Source organism: Sphaerodactylus townsendi, linkage group LG02, assembly GCF_021028975.2.
Source record: "Sphaerodactylus townsendi isolate TG3544 linkage group LG02, MPM_Stown_v2.3, whole genome shotgun sequence".
Lineage (NCBI taxonomy): Eukaryota > Metazoa > Chordata > Lepidosauria > Squamata > Sphaerodactylidae > Sphaerodactylus > Sphaerodactylus townsendi.
The window spans coordinates 20119561-20137911 of NC_059426.1; the positions used below are offsets into that span (position 1 = coordinate 20119561).

General features: G+C 46.5%; 1 protein-coding gene across 1 annotated transcript in view; it reads right to left on the minus strand.

Annotated features, from left to right (window-relative positions):
* The window catches only part of CDK15 (cyclin dependent kinase 15), a 67700-nt gene that overhangs the window by 18252 nt on the left and 31097 nt on the right, over window positions 1-18351 (minus strand). Inside the window, exon 11 of the mRNA XM_048484457.1 lies at window positions 3308-3356. Within this exon, the coding sequence (XP_048340414.1) occupies window positions 3308-3356 (49 nt within the window). The remainder of the gene's footprint in view (window positions 1-3307; window positions 3357-18351) is intronic.

An 18351-nucleotide genomic window follows, 5' to 3' on the forward strand; every position in this document is an offset into this window, starting at 1 on the left:
AGACTCAAAGGGGCTTACAATCTCCTTGCCCTTCCCCCCTCACAACAAACACCCTGTGAGGTAGGTGGGGCTGAGAGAGCTCCGAGAAGCTGTGACTAGCCCCAGGTCACCCAGCTGGCGTGTGTGGGAGTGTACAGGCTAATCTGAATTCCCCAGATAAGCCTCCACAGACCAGGCGGCAGAGCTGGGAATCAAACCCGGTTCCTCCAGATTAGATACACGAGCTCTTAACCTCCTACGCCACTGCCGCCTAGTTGTTTGCCTAGTAAGGAAAAGCAGCCAAACAATTCCCGTGCTGACTTCTGTGTGGATGAGCCCTATTATGCGCCTCAATTTCGGAACACCTTTGCCTCCACAGCAGGGTGCCTCCGCCTGAATCAGAGAAGGAAACGCAAAGTCCTGGGCATCTGTGCTGAGCATACAGACCTCTGGGCAAAGGAGACAGACAAATGGGGAAGGGAGTCACAGTTGTGCTCTTCTCCCACACACCCTCTCGCCACAAGTGTGGCTGAAAACAAATGGCCCTGACTGTGCGCAGTCCAAGACCCAGTGATGTAGTCTCTGGCAAAGGATGAAGGACAGTTACTGCCTGGTGAGCGGGAAAAGAGGCCCACAGCAAAGGCACAAAAGTCTCAAGGTGGGGGGACCCTGGGATACTTGCCTCAACTAGTTCTTCCCTGCCATATTTCTGTTTCCTGAAGCCAGGCTAATGGAAGAGGTAACGCTGAAGACTTTCAATAAGAATGCTACATCTATACAAAGGAACTCAGGAATTCACACCCTCCTCAAATTCAGTTGCTGCACATCTAATCCAGAACGTGTCCCTGCCCCCAAGAGGATTTAAAACAACCACACGGACAGGGGAGTGACAAAAAGGGGCAAGGGAAAGTTTAAAAATGACACTGCAGATATCACAATTTAGAGAAAGAGAGAATCTCAGCAGCCATTTCGAAAGTTCCGTAGTAGCAATCCTGATAAACAATACAAAATAATGCAGTGGTGGAATATAAGAACATAAGAAAGAGCCTGCTGGATCAGACCAGAGTCCATCTAGTCCAGCATTCTGCTACTCGCAGTGGCCCACCAGGTGCATTTGGGAGCTCACATGCAGGATGTGAAAGCAACGGCCTTCTGCTGCTGCTGCTCCTGAGCACCTGGTCTGCTAAGGCATTTGCAATCTGAGATCAAGGAGGATCAAGATTGGTAGCCATAGATTGACTTCTCCTCCATAGATCTGTCCAAGCCCTTTTTAAAGCTATCCAGGTTAGTGGCCATCACCACCTCCTGGAAGAGAGAGGATAGCAGTGTGTGTGGTGTATGGCAGTGAGACAGTACTGGCAGTATCAGGAGATAGTCCAGGGAGAAAAGTGATAATGGGTGGCAGGACAATGTGGGGGTAGGATTTTGCCCCCCACATGAATTCTTCGCAGATCTCCTGTGCGTAATGTGTATAATATGGAGATGTTATGTTATCTTTAGTGGGCAGGCAAGTTCTGACAATACAGTGTGTAAGATACTCAGTGAACTACTGTATCATTCAGCTTTTCACTGTGTACATGTATTTATTCATTTCATTCATCCCCTGCCTTTGTGCCCAATGGGGACTCAAAGCAGTTAACATCATTCCCCTCTCCTCCATTTTATCCTCACAACCCTGTGAAGCAATAGGGATGCCAACTTCCAGGGGGGGTCACTGGAGATCTCCCAGAATTACAACTGGTCTCCAGACAACACAGATCAGCTCCTCTAGAGAAAACGGCAGCTTTGCAAGTAGGATTCTATGGAATTATACCCTGCTGAGGTCCTTCTCAGCCCCAAACCCCACCCTCCCCAGGTTCCACCCACCAAATATCCAGGAATTTCCCAACCCAGAACTGGCAACTCCATGAAGTAGGTTAAGCTGAGAGTACATAAGTGGCCCAGGGTCACCCAGCAAGCTTCCATAACACAGCAGGGGTTAAAATCTGGGTCTGAAAGACCTTAGTCCAGAGGTGGGATCCAGCAGGTTCTCACAGGTTCCCGAGAGTAGGTTACTAATTATTTGTGTGTGCCGAGAGGGGGTTACTAATTGGTGATTTTGCCACGTGATTTTTGCCTTAGTTATGCCCCTCCTCTCAGCAGTAGCGCGCAGAACTTGAACCAGTCTAGCAGGAGGTGCACCGGTGTACGTGGCAGCCTGCGCCTGTGTGCATTAGTTTCCCACCCAAGGACCGGTGCAGCGGCTGTGTCCTTGCCACAGCCCCACCCAGGAATGCCCGGCCATGCCCCCGTCGTGCCCCGCCCAGCCCCATTAGCGCTACGCCACAGTTTGAATCCCACCACCATGGGAACCTGTTACTAAAATTTTTGGATCCCACCACTGCCTTAGTCCAATACTCTGACCCAAATGATTATTACAGCTTAACTACAGTCACATAGTGCAGATTCTCTTGCTTTGGTGGCAGCTGCTGCCAAGGTAATATTTTTAAAAAATCTGCACAGCCAATCAAATGACCAATAGCCAATTAGGAGGTCTGTGAGGCAAAAACCTGACTTGGCCCCGCCCACTTCCTAAAAACATTTGCTGGGCGCCAGAAAAGTGCTGGTGGGCACCACGTTGGGGACTCTTGCTGAAACCCCTACATTTACAGTAGTGCAAAAGATGATGAGTCTGTAGGTCTGAACAGATAATCTTGCTAACTGTTCTCTAGACCATATCCGGATCATTGGAAGAATAGTGGCATCAGGATTCACAATGATTGTTCTTCAAATATGATTCTGTTATATTCTCTGTTCCACATAAAGATGATAGTAGATTGCATATTCCTCTGCCACAGAACACAGCATGCCAGATCTTCTTTGTTGTAGAATGCCACTCCCGGATCCAAGTGCCCACCTGCCCTGTTCCTCCCATCAGTTTGAACGTTTTTAGCATAAATGCTCTTGTGTCGAAGTACCATGTTCAATAACGCACAAAATAATGGTTTTGACGAAGGCAGCATGGAAAAATGAATAATAACTCTCATATTTGTTTGGGACTATACTCTAATGTGGAAACATACAACTTTCTCAACTGCTGCACTTCAGCTAACCAAACTATCATCTTTATGTGAAACAGAGCATAATAATAAAGCCATAAATGTGAGATATTTCATCCATGGAACCTTTTCCCTTTCTTTTCGGTTAGGCTTAAATATATTACTGTGCACTTTAGAGTGTATCTCATTCAGAGTAAGCATAAAAGGACCATCTCTAGTGTTAACAGCATGCATGGAAAAACAAGCAAACCCTTAGGGGGACCTTGATAATACTGTCAGAGGTAGTTTACCTTTCACAGATCATTCGGAGCCGTCGAGATTTATTGGCGAAGAACCTCTCTGAAAAGTTAATAGGCAGTCGCTAGATTAAACAAAAACCAAGGAAGCCGCCCAAACCATGTGCTTGGAATTTCAAATTTCCCTATAGCATCTGTCATTGCAGTACTTATTTTAAAAAAATACATTACGAACCAGCGATGATAATATAATTCTATAGCACTCTGTGGTTATTTCTTGAATTCAAGAAATTCTAAACACTGCAGCTCTCCCAGATTCTGCAACTGGGGCAGACGGTGCGAATTCTGTGTCCGGAAGGATTAGTCCAGTTGTTCTTAATTTTTAATCCACTATTCAGCTCCCACCCAGTATCTAAAAATACAATGGAAATACCCACCTAAATTTCTTTATTCGTTAAGATATGTATATGTTGCCTTTCCCTCCAACCACGGCAGCTCAAGGCGGCTTAGAAAAACTACAATAAAATAATCAGTCTGAGCAACTTGCCCTGCAATTAATACTGTCCTTATAAACGCAACCACAGAATGCCCAGTTACAAAAAGAACACATTTCTTTTGTAAGGTGGACAGCTTGGAAGAGAAATCTGGCACCTGAAAGCTTAGCCTTAGGGAAGAGTGGGCAATATAAAATGATTTCCTTTCCAAGCAGTTAGAAGCTGTTGGTTCGTGTGGAGGTTTACCTAAAATCCCAAATCCACCTCCACCACCCAAGTTCTGAATGTCTCTTAAGATTTGAAGAAGGACAACCATAAGAGACAAGGGTAGCTCTAGCTACTGAAACTCCATAGTAAGGCCCTTTCCGCACGGGCCGTTTACAGCGCCCTAGGGACAGCAAAAATGCCGTCCCTAGGGAGCTGTTCGCATGGGGGGCGCAGCTGCTTTGCAACCGTGCCGCCCTCGCTCCTTCCCAGCGGTGCGAAGCCGCCATTTTCCCACCTCGCTCCCCGAGCGAGGTTTTTGGAAAACGGCGGCTTCCAGCTGCTGCCGTGCGAACGGCAGCAGCTGGAAGGCGCCATCCCTCCCCCCTTTCCCGATCGACTTACCTTCCCTGCGACCTTCCAGCGCATCGTTGAGGCCTGGGGACACGCCCCCCCACCCTTTGACTCCGGAGCGGTCGCGCACGGCAGGGGGCGTGTCCCCTGGCCTCGGCGACGCACCAGATGGTCGCAGGGAAGATACGTTGATCAGGCGACGGCGCTCCACGGCGCCGTCTTCCCTGTTGTTACCGGGACCGTTCGTGCGAACGGTCCCGGGGGGGTTGGGTCGGCATCATGTACGCCGACCCAACCCCCAGCGTGGCCGTGCGGAAGCAGCCTAAGATTACTATAGAGTTTCTGGCAATGACTACAGCAACCCTCACTTCTGGATAGCTCTAGTCTAGGGTCAGGATCTCTGGTAGGGCTGCCAGATCCAGGTTGGGAAATTACTGGTGTTTTGGGGGTAAAGGCTGGAGAGGGCAGAGTTTGTGGGAGGGAGAGACCTCAGGGGTATAATGCTTTATGACAGTGGTTCCCAACCTTTTTTCATTTGTGTACCCCTTGGCAACCCATTTTCCTAAAATTATACCCCTATATTAGCAACCTCATTACATAAATTTTTTTGCATGCCCTCAAACGCTCTGGCCTGTACCCCAATTTGGGGAACCTCTGCTCTATGAAATTCACTTTCCAAAGCAGCCATTTCCTTCAGGGCTGTTGATCTCTGTTGTCTGGAGATCAGTTGAAATTCCAAGAGCTCTCCCGCTCCCACCTGAAGGTTGCCAAACAATAGTTAAGGCATTATTTTTATTTTGAATTTTTCTCTCCGGGATGATTGTGTCCCCTCCGTTGGCCCCGCCCACTGATCAGTTGATGGAAGTCCTCCACCATAAGCAATCAAATGAGGACTCTGAGGCGGAACATGGATATACAACCATATTGGTTGCTCTGGCTGAGGTGGTCCTGGGAGGCAGCAGGCAGAGCTAGTGGCCCATGCCTGCTTTTCTGCCCCACATGCGAACTAAGCTGCAGTGCCATCCGCCCCTGCCCGGAACCCCCCCGGAACGCCCCGCCTTGTCCGCAGCTTGACCGTGCTCCCTCTGCTGCTCCACCCAGGGCATTGCGCCCCACCCGGCCCTGTTGGCGTAATGCCACTGTCACATGGTCATACTAGGGCAGTGGTGGCGAACCTATGGCACGGGTGCCAGAGGGGGCACTCAGAGCCCTCTCTGTGGGCACACGCGCACAGAGTTCATCATATGGGGGGGAATCGCCTCCCCCCACACATCTAGGCTGGCCTGGGCCGCTGGACTTGATGTACGTGCACTTCAGCAAGCAGGGAGGACTTGGCTGGCGGGCCTAGTGCCTGTGCTCCAGGTGGCTGCTGCCCAGGGGAGGGGGGGGCAGAGGCAGTAGAGAGGCGCAGAGTGGCACATGTGGGACTTGCTGGAGGCTACAGCAGGCTGGCCCCTGCTCGAGGGGGTTATTCAGGTTAAACTGCTGTGTTGGCACTTTGCGATAAATAAGTGGGTTTTGGGTTGCAATTTGGGCACTGGGTCTCGAAAAGGTTCACCATCACTGTACTAGAGACCGCAAATAAGCGAAACAGAATTGTGAACCCACAAACTGCAAGAGTGTACTGGGATCTCCATCTCCATATAAGCTTTGTAAAAGAAATATGCTCTATTTTAAGATATGCTTAGACAATGTATGCATACATATGCTGTTGTTAAAATTACTTCAAAATTCCCTTGGAGCTCTCTGAGGCAAATGAAGAAGCTCTTTTGCAACTGCCAAATTGCAAGACACTGTGACTACTGATTAGAGATAACTGATTTTTTTTTAAAAAAGTTACCAAACAGGATAGATAAGATAAATTATATCTGCGAACTTAAAACGTCTGATAAGAAAAGCAAATCACAGCTCTGTAAATACGCAGATAGCACAGAGTATGCATACAATCACCCATTCAGCTGTACATGCGTTGACTGCCAACACAAGAATTATTCAGCATGTGTATATAGAAAAAAATCAAGTGTACGCTGTAAACAGATTGTACATACGTTCCCTGAACAGGGCTACTGTTAACTCCTGTATGTATATAAGAACATAAGAACAAGCCAGCTGGATCAGACCAGAGTCCATCTAGTCCAGCTCTCTGCTACTCGCTGTGGCCCACCAGGTGCCTTTGGGAGCTCACGTGCAGGATGTGAGAGCAATGGCCTTCTGCGGCTGTTGCTCCCAAGCACCTGGACTGTTAAGGCACTTGCAATCTCAAATCAAAGAGGATCAAGATTGGAAGCCATAAATATAGTATGAACAACAGAGAGCTTACATATATACATATGACCTAACTGTCCGAGGGCAAGGTCTCTGCCTGTAGGGTAGCTTGATCATCTGTACAGTCATGCCAAGTGGTAAGGAGAATGCTACCAGTTGTATGGTCCAGATGTGTAGTAGAACATGGAAGCAGGTTGATGTGCCTGAAATGTGTGGTGGACCGTTGATTGAACGTTCCCTCCACATGTCCTTCCTTGCTAGGTTGCAAGAGGGCATTACAATTATTTATCTACACATTGTTTATACCTTGCTCTTCTCAGGCTTGGTTTAGTTTAGTTTATTAGTCTGACAGGCTACCTTTCCATAGAAGGAACCCTTCCATAGAAGGGCTCAGGGTGGCTTTCAGCGTGTTCCAGCACGATAAAAATCAATAAATAACATGCCTAAGATAGTTCAGCACCATTCTAAAACTTGAGGGATTAACCACTGATAACTTCCCATACCACACCAAATCACGTCAACATGGAGGAAAAGGGGATGGAGAAGGAGAGGGGGAAAGGGCGGGAAAAGGAGGGTACTTATGTAGGGTCGCCAGTTGAGATTTATGTAGATTTTGAGGGTTGTGCCAGGGAGGATAGAGTTTGGAAAGGATATGATGTCACTTCCAGATGATGTACTAGGAACCTGTATGTCAGCACTAACATCAGCCCACCGAGACTATAGCCTCGGACTGGCTTCTCCATGGATGGCACCAGGTTGAATGGGTGTGGGAGGGTTCTTGGTGATGCTTCGGGGCAATCTTTACCTGGGTGAGGAACTGGAACAACTCTCCCTAGAATTATGCTGCCAAGCTGCTTTTGGGAAAGAGGATGGGCTCGCCACTCGTCTTATTAAACAAGACGGCAGCTAATTTTCAGCGAGGAGAACCGAGGCCTTTGGATTTTTGGCATCCTGCCGGTGTCTGTCGCAGGAGCTGAAACAAGATCCTCAGGATTGCACTGATAGAGGGTGTTCTACTCTGGGCCAAGAACAACAAGCCATGTAATTATTGTGTCTGTCAAGGGTGAACCCGCAGGAGACAATTAACTTGGGGGAGTTGATGAAAAAAAAAGGACAGAAAAATCAAGTTTTCTAGTAAACTGGTCTGTTGATAAAACGCCTGCTGCTGAATCAGTCCAATATGATTTTTTAAAAGACTGACTCATACCTTAGAGAACCAACCCAAACGTTACAAAATAGTCAGCGAGTGTCCTTTCTTCTTTGGCCTGACATTACAAATAGCAAGGGGCTCAGGCTGGTGTATGGTATAAGTGCCCTTGTGTGAGTCATGGCGTAGGTTTTTTAAAAGTATAAAAGATCATTGAAGAATTAGAATGGAAACTTTTCTTTCCCGACTGAAGAGTTTGCATTATGGGATCATCCATTATGTGTGGGATGTATTACTAATACTGAGCCCCAGAGATGGTGCTTGCGTGCACCAAAAATGTTTGGTCAGGCCTTCTTCCATCTGGAGACAATTTTCTGCATAGCTCACAGAGGTATCTGCATCGGCAATGGCAACGAAACACCTGCATGATAGCTTTCCCTGAACTTTCCTTGCCTCAAACCCTCTTCAGCTCTCACTTTCTGCTTACTCCTGGGTCAAGCACTTGACTTTCATGTTCACGTTTCCTGTCAGTCAAGAGGTGGGTGGAGCTTTGTTGAGGGTGGGGGGCAGATGGCCTTGTTTGGCCTCACCCTCCACAAGCCATCAGGGGATAGGGAAACCCCTCTCTCTCCTCTGCCTGTATCAGGACACAATCCGCTGCCTAGCTGACTGTTCACCAGTCTGTGCGCAGTGGGCCTATGGATTGCCGGGCCTATGGATTGCCGGAGGTTGGAGAGATTCCAGCTCTACCTCCCCAGCCCCCTTAGGGCTGAGTTGCGGGCCATCAGTGGACCCGACGGTCTTGTCTGGCCATGGAGAGGGTCAGGGGGCGGCTCACCTGCCACAACAGCTGCCAGACAAGGAGGGCACTGTTTGGAAAAACCCCCCCCTCCCAACTCTATAATGACAAGAAAAAAATCCTTCCTTATTGAATTCCACTTCTTTCTCCTGCACAGAGATGCCTCTCAAAATGAAGCATCAGTATGCGGCATTTGTTTTAAAATGCCTTCTGTTGTTGGCAGGGCAGCGCTTGTTGGTTGCTTCCATCTGCTGGTAGAAAATAAAAAAGCCAAAAGGGGCTGATAGAAGAGGTTTAATTTACATCAGCTAGGGAGCAAGTTGATGAGGATGTCTTCAAAAATCTCCTTTGGAATCTGCGCACTTATTTTCTTCTAAAGGACCGTTCTGTGCTTTTTCTTTGTGGTTTTCAAACTACCCAGGCAGAACTTTGTCCCTGTTGATGTCTCTGCAGAGAAACTCCTGAGCACAGCACAGCGTCTCGGGGGGTGTTTTTAGGGACCCAAACACCATTGCTCTGGCCTATGAAGGGCCAAACTAGAAGTGATGTTTTTTAGAAGGTCAGAGCGATCCTCCATTTTGGGTTGAGAAAATGCAGCCGGGGGGGGGGGGGCAGGGGAGGCCGGAGCTCCCTCGCACACTAGGAACAGTTCTGAATGGAATAGGATTTCTGTCAATTTTTAGACGATCAGGTCCCTACAGCAGCTGTGTGCCTGCAGGGAACCAGAAAAGATTGTTAAGTGTAGGGATGTGTCACCAGCGGCCAAGATCAAGATAATTCACACCACAGTATATTCCCCGTTACTATACATGGGTGTGAAAGTTGGATCAGGAAGCTGACGGGAAGAAAGTGGATTTGTTTGAAATGTGGTATTAGAGGGTATTAGAGGGGACTGCACTATCTTTGCTGAATGGCAGGCAAACTATCTTTGGCAGGCTGCCATATCTTTACTGAATGGCAGGCAAACTATCTTTAGAGAACTTTGTGTGCCATTACCAATTTATTTACAGAACCATTAGCCAGGCACTCCAAGGGTTCTCAGGAACAAGTCCCTTCCTCCTTGGGTCACTTTCAATTGAAGCCAGTAGGAAAAAAAATACAAAAGAAAATCTTAAACTATGAACTGGGCGGTATATAAGTCTAAATAATGAATGAATAAATAAATAAATAAACTGGTATTTCTCTCGCCACTCAGAATCTTAGTTCGGAAATCTATAACGCACGTTTCTCTCCTTTCTGTGTATCAGAACTCAAGAGGACACTTATGTGAGCTATAACTACCCTGAAAGGCGGATGAGATGGAACTCCAGTGACAGTAGCTTTGTTCATGTGATACACTGAACATGAGTTCATCCTGCATGTATGTTTGTAAGGCGCCAAACGTGCATTCTCTATTAAACCAGGGACCAGTGCTTAGATGAAGAAGAAGAGTTTGGATTTATATCCCCCCTTTCTCTCCTGTAGGAGACTCAAAGGGGCTTACAATCTCCTTGCCCTTCCCCCCTCACAACAAACACCCCGTGAGGTGGGTGGGACTGGGAGAGCTCCGAGAAGCTGTGACTAGCCCAAGGTCACCCAGCTGGCATGTGTGGGAGTGTACAGGCTAATCTGAATTCCCCAGATAAGCCTCCACAGCTCAGGCGGCAGAGAAGAGAATCAAACCTGGTTCCTCCAGATTAGATATATGAGCTCTTAACCTCCTACGCCACTGAAAGGTACCATTTCAATCACACAATCAACTGTATAATCATTGACTGTAACATGATAATTAATTAATACACAAGAAAAACCATGGGTGCAAAGTACACAGCTTGAATATGTGATTGCTGCAATTTAACAGGGCTGGCGTGACTCTAGAACGAAGCTATATTTCAGGATGTAAATTACTTTAAGACTGACTACCTTTGGCCAAAAACAGATATCCATCAAACTAAAATGGAGTGGTAAATACAAGTACAGTTCCACTGTGCAGACAATACCTTGTGATGGGAGCATTTGACATGCACAGCCATTTGTGTAGATACCCCATTTTCAACATTCCTCCCCATCAAAAAGGGAGGATCATACCAATCTAGAATCTGCATAATTGAAAATCTGCATAAAACTTCCCTTTACATGAAATATTACCTGCTGGGAAGTAACATAATTGCCTGCTTCTCCACCATATGAAGTAATGAGCTGGGTCTTATATTCGTAAGTTTGCTGATCAGTTGCCTGTGGAGTGTCGTTTGCTTTGAGACTGTTCTAAATCTTCATTTTGATTCATTACTTTATTACTTTACACCTTAATAATGCTGGTGTTATCAGAGACATTCCAACTAGCCCATGATTTTACATAAACCTGATGAGTTCATATTCTAAAATGTGAGAGAATTGGGTTGATAATTTAAGAATGCTCTGGATGAATGTTCATTGGTATGTAAAAGTAAAAATAAGGGTAAATATAGACCTATTATTTACAGGCATAATTGATCATTAAGTAATAGAACAAAGACAGAGGACATTATTTAAATTAACGATAAGAGCAGCCCATGCTTTAATAGCATTGGGATGGAAAGATAAAAGTATATGGACTATACAGAAACGGTTGGAATATGTATGGGAACAAGTACAGTTAGAAATTTTTGGAATAATGTCAAGAAACCAAATGTGGCAAGAAAAACAAATGGACATGTTGATGATTTGGACGGAATTCACAGACTGGTTAAATGAAGTTGGAATTACAGAAGAAAATTGGAAAAGAAGAGTTGAAAGAATGAACCTGCTGCAGCACATTTGAAGAAAAGAAGAAGAAATTTGGGAGTAGAGAGGGGGAAAAGGGGATAAAATTATATTAAGGATGCAATATAAGGTTGCAACGTGTATGTTAAAAAAAAGATCCAAAATATCAATAAAAATTATATAAAAAACAAAAAACAAAATGTTCATTGGTGTATTCCTTCTCTATCTGTATTTATAAAATAACACGATGTGTACAGTACCAAATGCATAATTGCAGGGGTCCCCAACTTTTTTGAGCCTCTCGGTACCTTTGGAATTCTAACCTATGATGGTGGGTGCAACTAAAAAAGGGAAGATTGTCTGGGGGAGATCAGGAATCCCGCCATTGCCCGGGCAACCCTACTAGCTGTCCCACCACTTGCAAAGCCAAAATCAGCTTTGCAAGCAAAAAGGGGGGCTGCCAGGGGGAGGAGAGAATCGGGTCACATATTTGGCATTTTCAGCACCATGCTATTCTATAAAATAGGCTGGGTTGGGGCGGGGTGGCGGCACCCCTCCCCCCAAAAAGCTGAAATGGTTTTGTAGTTGTTTTTCCTATTCAGCTATACAGAATGGCCGGCCCTAATTTTGAACTGACAACAGACATTCTCATTTTCATAATGATGAGAGAAAACAGTGTTCTCTTCCTGTGCCTGCCTCATTTCCCTGTTTCTGCTGTGAGAGTTCCAGGCTGGACAGTGGTAGGAATGTCTAAAATGCTACCTCGTCGTCTGTCCAGTGACACTGGACGTGAACCAGATCGACAAAATATATCTGATGAAGGCACTGCATTTTTTCACTCAGACCTCTTGCAAGAGATGGAAATCTCAAAAACAGCAGTGACATCCATGAAATACAAGGGTAAAGATGCCATTTTTCCTCTATACCAGGGCAACCTCTCACTGCAAAGAGGAAGGGATGAGAAATCAGTGCCATGTAATGTATCAAAATCACTAGAAGTAACAATCGATTCCCCACTTCAAAAATGAAAGTAGATGCAAACTGGTTTGGTAAGATTCGGGACCTTTTGAACACGGTTTCATGGTCCCCACTGCAGCTTCTGCCCCCTTGTTCTCAGAAATGCAGCAGCCATGCAAAAGTCCCCACTGTCGGCAGATCAAACACATGATGCATTCAGGGGCTATCCTGATTGGTTGCTGCATTGGGCTGGGGCGGGAATTTTTTTTTACTTTCAAACTGACGGATCCATGTCTACGCGAGCCTGCGCAGAACGACTCTACACGGAGATGAAGAAACTGGCGATTAAAACAAAGCCTTGTTTCCGCGCACCTCCATGTGCTTGGATCCACGTGGATATGACGTGTAGCACTGCTTTGTATTGCTTTTGACTCAGTCAATCAGTCGAAACCGGTCCCATGTTGCTTCATATTCACGTGGATCTCCGGTCCGTGAAATTAAAAAAAAAAGGGTTGCGCGCACATCGTGCACAGCCCACTGCATCCTGATTGGATGGGAGGCTTCACGTCACTCACAAGGGCGGGTAGTTCGAATCTGGATCCACCCCCCAACTTCCCCACTGCTCCAGATTGCCCACACATTTTTCGAAAAGATCTACTTTCTTCCAGGTTCTAAAATAACACGTGGGGGGGGGGGGGGCACCAGAAACAGGATGAATGCGCGTTCGGCACTAGTGAAGTGGGGAGTTCTGCTGGAAACCTGGATGTTTTGTGTGATGAGCACGCATCTAATCGTGAGTGGGGAATCGACCAACATTGACTTGTTGAGCAACGCTCTAGGAATCCACCCAACCACTATGGTCTGTACCTCAGAGATCAGGAAAATTCCTAGAGTATCACTCAATGCCAATTTTATAAGTCTCATCACCCAGTCTCCTGCCAGCTGCCAGTGAAAGGCCAGCAAACCTATCAGGAGCTTCCCACACATGCTTAGAAAAGGGTGGGTGACGATCAGGGAGAAGGCCCATCTCAACAGGCAGAGAAGGACAAAAATACACAAATTCCTGTGATAAGTGTGAAAAAAATACTAGGCCTGCACAGATGAGGTGATCCCTGCTTTCAGCTATGCGGGGCTGCCTTGCCTCTTGCAAAACTGGAACCGGGTTCACAAGCAGCAAGGGAGGACTAGCTGGGGGGTGAGGAATCCCGCCCCCACATAGGCAACCCTGCTAGCCACCCCACTGCTTGCAAAGCTGGAACCAAGGGAAACTATTTGGCTCTTTTCAACCAAATATTTGGGTTTTGGAGGGGGACAACCACCCCCACCACCCCACCCCCCAAAAAAGCTGAAATGCCTTTATGGGCTTTTTCCCCATTCAGCTTTACCAAATGGCCAGCCCTAATTTCGAACTGCCAAAAAAACATCTAATTTATATATACATGAGAGATAACAGCATTCTCATTTTATGCCTGTGTCATTTCCCTGTTCCTGCTGCGGCTGCCAATACAACATAGTAGCAGCAGTACTTCCACATGGAAGGTTTTCCTTACATGTTCCTTGCCCCAGTCCCCCACAGTGGCAACTTGTCTATTAAAATTTAAACATATAATACTATTTTACCACATTTAACAGTCTAATTCCCCCACCGTGGCTGTTGATTACAGAGGATGGAGATATTCTCTACACCCCAGCACCACAGCTAGGCTCACCAGATGGCCAGTAATGGTAGGCATACTCCTGGTAGTTGTTGCCAATGCCTGCCAATACTCATCTGATTGGTGTGCAGAAGCAGGCCAGCAAAGATGGATGGTGATCTTTGCTGCTGTGGGATGATGTCACTTCCTGCGTGACTCGGAAGTGCCAGCATCATACTGGGTCATCCTCTGGCACTCGCCTGAAATTCCAGAGAGTTTCCAGCAAGTTCTACAGCAGTGATGGTGAACATTTTTGAGACCGTGCCCAAACTGAAACCCAAAACCCACTTATTTATCGCAAAGTGTCAACGCGGCAATTTAACCTGAATAACCCACTCGAGCAGGGGCCAGCCTGCTGTAGCCTCCAGCAAGTCCCACATGCGCCGCTCTGCGCCTCTCTAGCATCTCTGCCGCCCCCGCCCCCCCCCCCCCCCAGGCAGCAGCCACCTGGAGCACAGGCACCAGGCCCGCCAGCCGAGTCCTACCTGCTTGCTGAGGTGCATGCACATCAAGTTCAGCAGCCCAGGCCAGCCTAGATGTGTGTGTGGGGGGGACGATTCCCCCACCCACATGATGAACTCTGCGCGCGTGTCCACAGAGAGGGCTCTGAGTGCCACCTCTGGCACCCGTGCCATAGGTTCGCCACCACTGTTCTAGAGCATCACCCCAGTGTGGTGCTGGAGCTTTGGGTTGCTCCGGGAGTGACATCACAGTGACAAAGGTCACTGCTCCCCGCACAATATGTATCTGCCTTCCCCATGTCCTACTTGGTATCCCTAACCATGGCAAATATTTCGTTTACTAAAAAGCAACAAGTCAGTGGCAGCCACGTGTCCTTTATAACATCCAGTTGGGCCTTCAAGATCCCTAATTTTTTCTGCAGCCATGGGCTAATTTGTTTGGCATTCTATGCTGGTTATAGGTGCTCCTGGTGCCAGCTAACAGCTTGAGATGCAAGTACTGGATAACCACAGCTGAGTGTCTTATGTGATTAGGAACAGAAGATTAGATCCCAGAGACAAAATTACCAGATTAGCTTTCCTAATCTCTTCTGTCGCTTCATGCGAATATGTTTTCAACCTGACCTTTAAATGGAGCATCGTAACATCTTTCCCGCTTTCCTTTCCCGCCAAGTACTCATGACTTTTCAGGCAATCAGTTCAAAGAACAAAGATTTTGTCACATCTTTGGTACACCTGCACAGGATATAGAACAAAGGGCTACGGGCTACGGCATTTTCGAAGGGTTTATTTGAAACATCAATATTTTGTCAATGGGAAAAAGTAATTTTTTTAAAAAACCCTCATGCTAGAAGGTATAATAACCATTCCAGGAGATGTGTGAAATCTGTTTGTATCAGTGTAAAGGGCACAATGGTGTCAACACCACTAGCAAATGGCAACCCTTCCCCATTCATGCCTGCAACATTTTGTGAGCTGATATGTAATAATAATTGCACCTGTGGCTCAAAACTCAATTATAATGTATTATTCCTCATTTATAAATATAAAAAAAGTTTGCTGTTGATTTTGTAAATGAATGGTTAAACGATACGCAGAGATTGTTATCTGGCAAAATATTTGTAAGTTAAGAATAATACATTATAATTGAGTTTTGAGCCACTGGTGCAGTTATTATTACATATCTTTACAGGTGCACCTGCACATATTATATACCATGAACCTCCAGGTAGGGTCCAGAGACCCTCCATAATTGCAGTCAATCTCCAGTCATCAGGTTCTCTGTAGTAAATGGCTGTTTTGATTGGTGGTCCCGCCTTCCACAGGCTCTATCCCTAAATTCCTAGCTTAGGAAGGGTTTGTATTTCACAAAACTTCTTAAAAATAATTTAAAAATAATTTAAAAATAATTTAAAAATAATTTAAAAACTTCTTAAAAATAATTTCTGATGACGGGAGTTTATAACCTCAAAATCTTATTTGTTTCCTAAATGATACTGGACTCTTCTACTGGGGCCCGCGTGATGTAGTGGTTAAGAGCAGGTGGATTCTAATCTGGAGACCCAGGTTTGATTCCCCACTCCTCCACCTGAGTGGCAGAGGCTTATCTGGTGAACCAGATGTGTTTCCACAGTCTTGCTGGGTGACCTGGGGCTAGTCACAGTTCTCTCAGAACTCTCTCAGCCCCACCTAACTCACAAGGTGTCTGTTGTGGGGAGATGTAGGGAAAGGAGCTTGTAAGCCACCCTGAGTCTCCTTACAGGAGAGAAAGGTGGGGTATGAATTCAAAACTCTTCTTCTTCTTCTACGGCACACCAGCATGGCTACCCTCTGAAACGATCTTTAAAAACTGAGATTCCCCTGCTGTAGAGCACACCATTAGTTTTTTAAGGAAATGATAAATACAGGCCCTATTTCTGCCAGCAAGTTCACTGGTGATTTCTCATCCCCCCCCCCCCCCCCCCCAATGCTTCCACATATCCTGATCTTTAAAAATATGATCCTTTTCCCTTCCGTTCAGCATCAGATTGTACCTCTCCCCTGTTTTTCCTTAAAATGGAAGTACGGCAGGAATTGATATGGGAAGGGAGATGCCTGCCAACACAGACTCTGGTCTGTCGGCAAATGCAGCACGTTCTCACTTCAGGCCAGCTTGATTAATGAGTCTCGGCTAATTGTGCGAAAGATTCCAGACCTTTACAAGGCAAGTTCAGCTGATTGTTTGGCCAATCATGGCCAGCATGCAAAAATAAGAGCTGTTTAGTGTTCGGAGTCCCCAAAAAAAAGACTGCGAGGAGCAAGGCCCAGAGAAACACCCACTTCTTTGAAAAGTCGTTACTATGCTCTGCTAAACCTGCAAACCTCTGACTGAAAACGCCCTCTCTCCCGGTTTCCAACCAAATCGTATCCCCCCTCTGTCTCCCCAAGGGCACATTCGCTAGCGTGCAGATGGATGGATTTCACATTTCAGGGTTTTTAATATTTCACTTTTATACTGATTTCCCAGAGACCGATCCTGCTGAGAGGCTGGGAAATGGTCCTTGATCGTTCCCTCCTCCCCGCCCGATCCGACACTTGGGTCTGTGACTGAAAGGTATCCCATGAGAAAATACGAAACAATGTGAGAGGGAGGGAAAGGGTAAAGGAAGTCTCCTTTTCAGAGGACACTTCTCAATCTACCCACCGCGTCAAGATAAGACACAACTGGCCCTTTGAAATTCAGGACACAGAATTTTCACCCAGTCTACATGGGAAGAAAAGAAAATGATTTTATAAATCAGACCTGTGGCTGGGCATTCACACCACACACGCCCAGAGTGATTTTGTCTTGCCCGTGGGACAATCAGGGGCAGAAGAAGGCTTTAAGGCAGCGGTTCTCAACCTGTGGGTCGCGACCCCTTTGGGGGTCGAATTACCCTTTCACAGGGGTCGCCTAAGACTCTCTGCATCAGTGTTCCCCATCTGTAAAATGGATAAATGTTAGGGTTGGGGGTCACCACAACATGAGGAACTGTATTAAAGGGTCGCGGCATTAGGAAGGTTGAGAACCACTGCTTTAAGGGATCTTAAACAACACCATAAAAATGCACATCAGTCACAGAATTCTGGATAAGAGAGGATATGCTAGACCTATATAACATCTGGAGGCTTGCTATATCTGTAGAACCAAAGATGTTCAAGCACAAATCAAAAGATATTTGTACAAATACATAGAAACTAGCATACAGCATCCTTTGAAGCCCAGGGCAGTGACATTTTAAAGATCTGTGACATTTTGGGTTGCCAAGCCATTCCTAGCTACCGCTGGGGACTTGGTAGGTGGGACATGAGATATGACATCACTTCCAGGGAAAACTGAAAAAAGCCTCATATTGCTCTAGGAATTGCCAAAAATTGTATGGCAAAACCATAAAGTTCCTGCAGATTCCTAGGGTGACAAGATGTCACCTCCAGGTTTTCCCCAGAAGTGTTGTATGCTGTGCTTAAAAAATGCCTGTGTTCAAAAAATAATTTTTCCTCTGCTTCTAAGAGTGATAGCAGGCAATGAGGTTTGCCAATGGGAGGTCTCCTACCACAGTGGGAGACCTAATAACCCTAGTGAGATCCGTGTGTGGACTCTTGACAATATGTAGCCCCTGCAGAACAGAGAGTGTGTCAGTGTGCTTAGGTTGCCAACAATGGCTTGAAAAATTCCTGGAATTTTTTGGGGTGCTGCCTGGGGAACTTGGGGAAAGGACTGAGCTCAGCAGGGATGTGATGTCATGGAATCTGTTCTCCAAATCTGTATCCTCCAGGGGACTGATTATAGTAATCTGGAGATCAGTTGAAATTCCAGGAGAACTCCATGACCCACCTTGAGTTTGGTAACTTCACAGTGCTGCAAAACAGCTGCAGAATCTATGAAAAGGGCAGGAAATCAGTGGCGGAGGGCCAAGGGGACGGGGGGTGCGTCGTGCACCGGGCGCACGCCTGGGGGGGGGGCGCAAAATCGCCCCCTGGCCC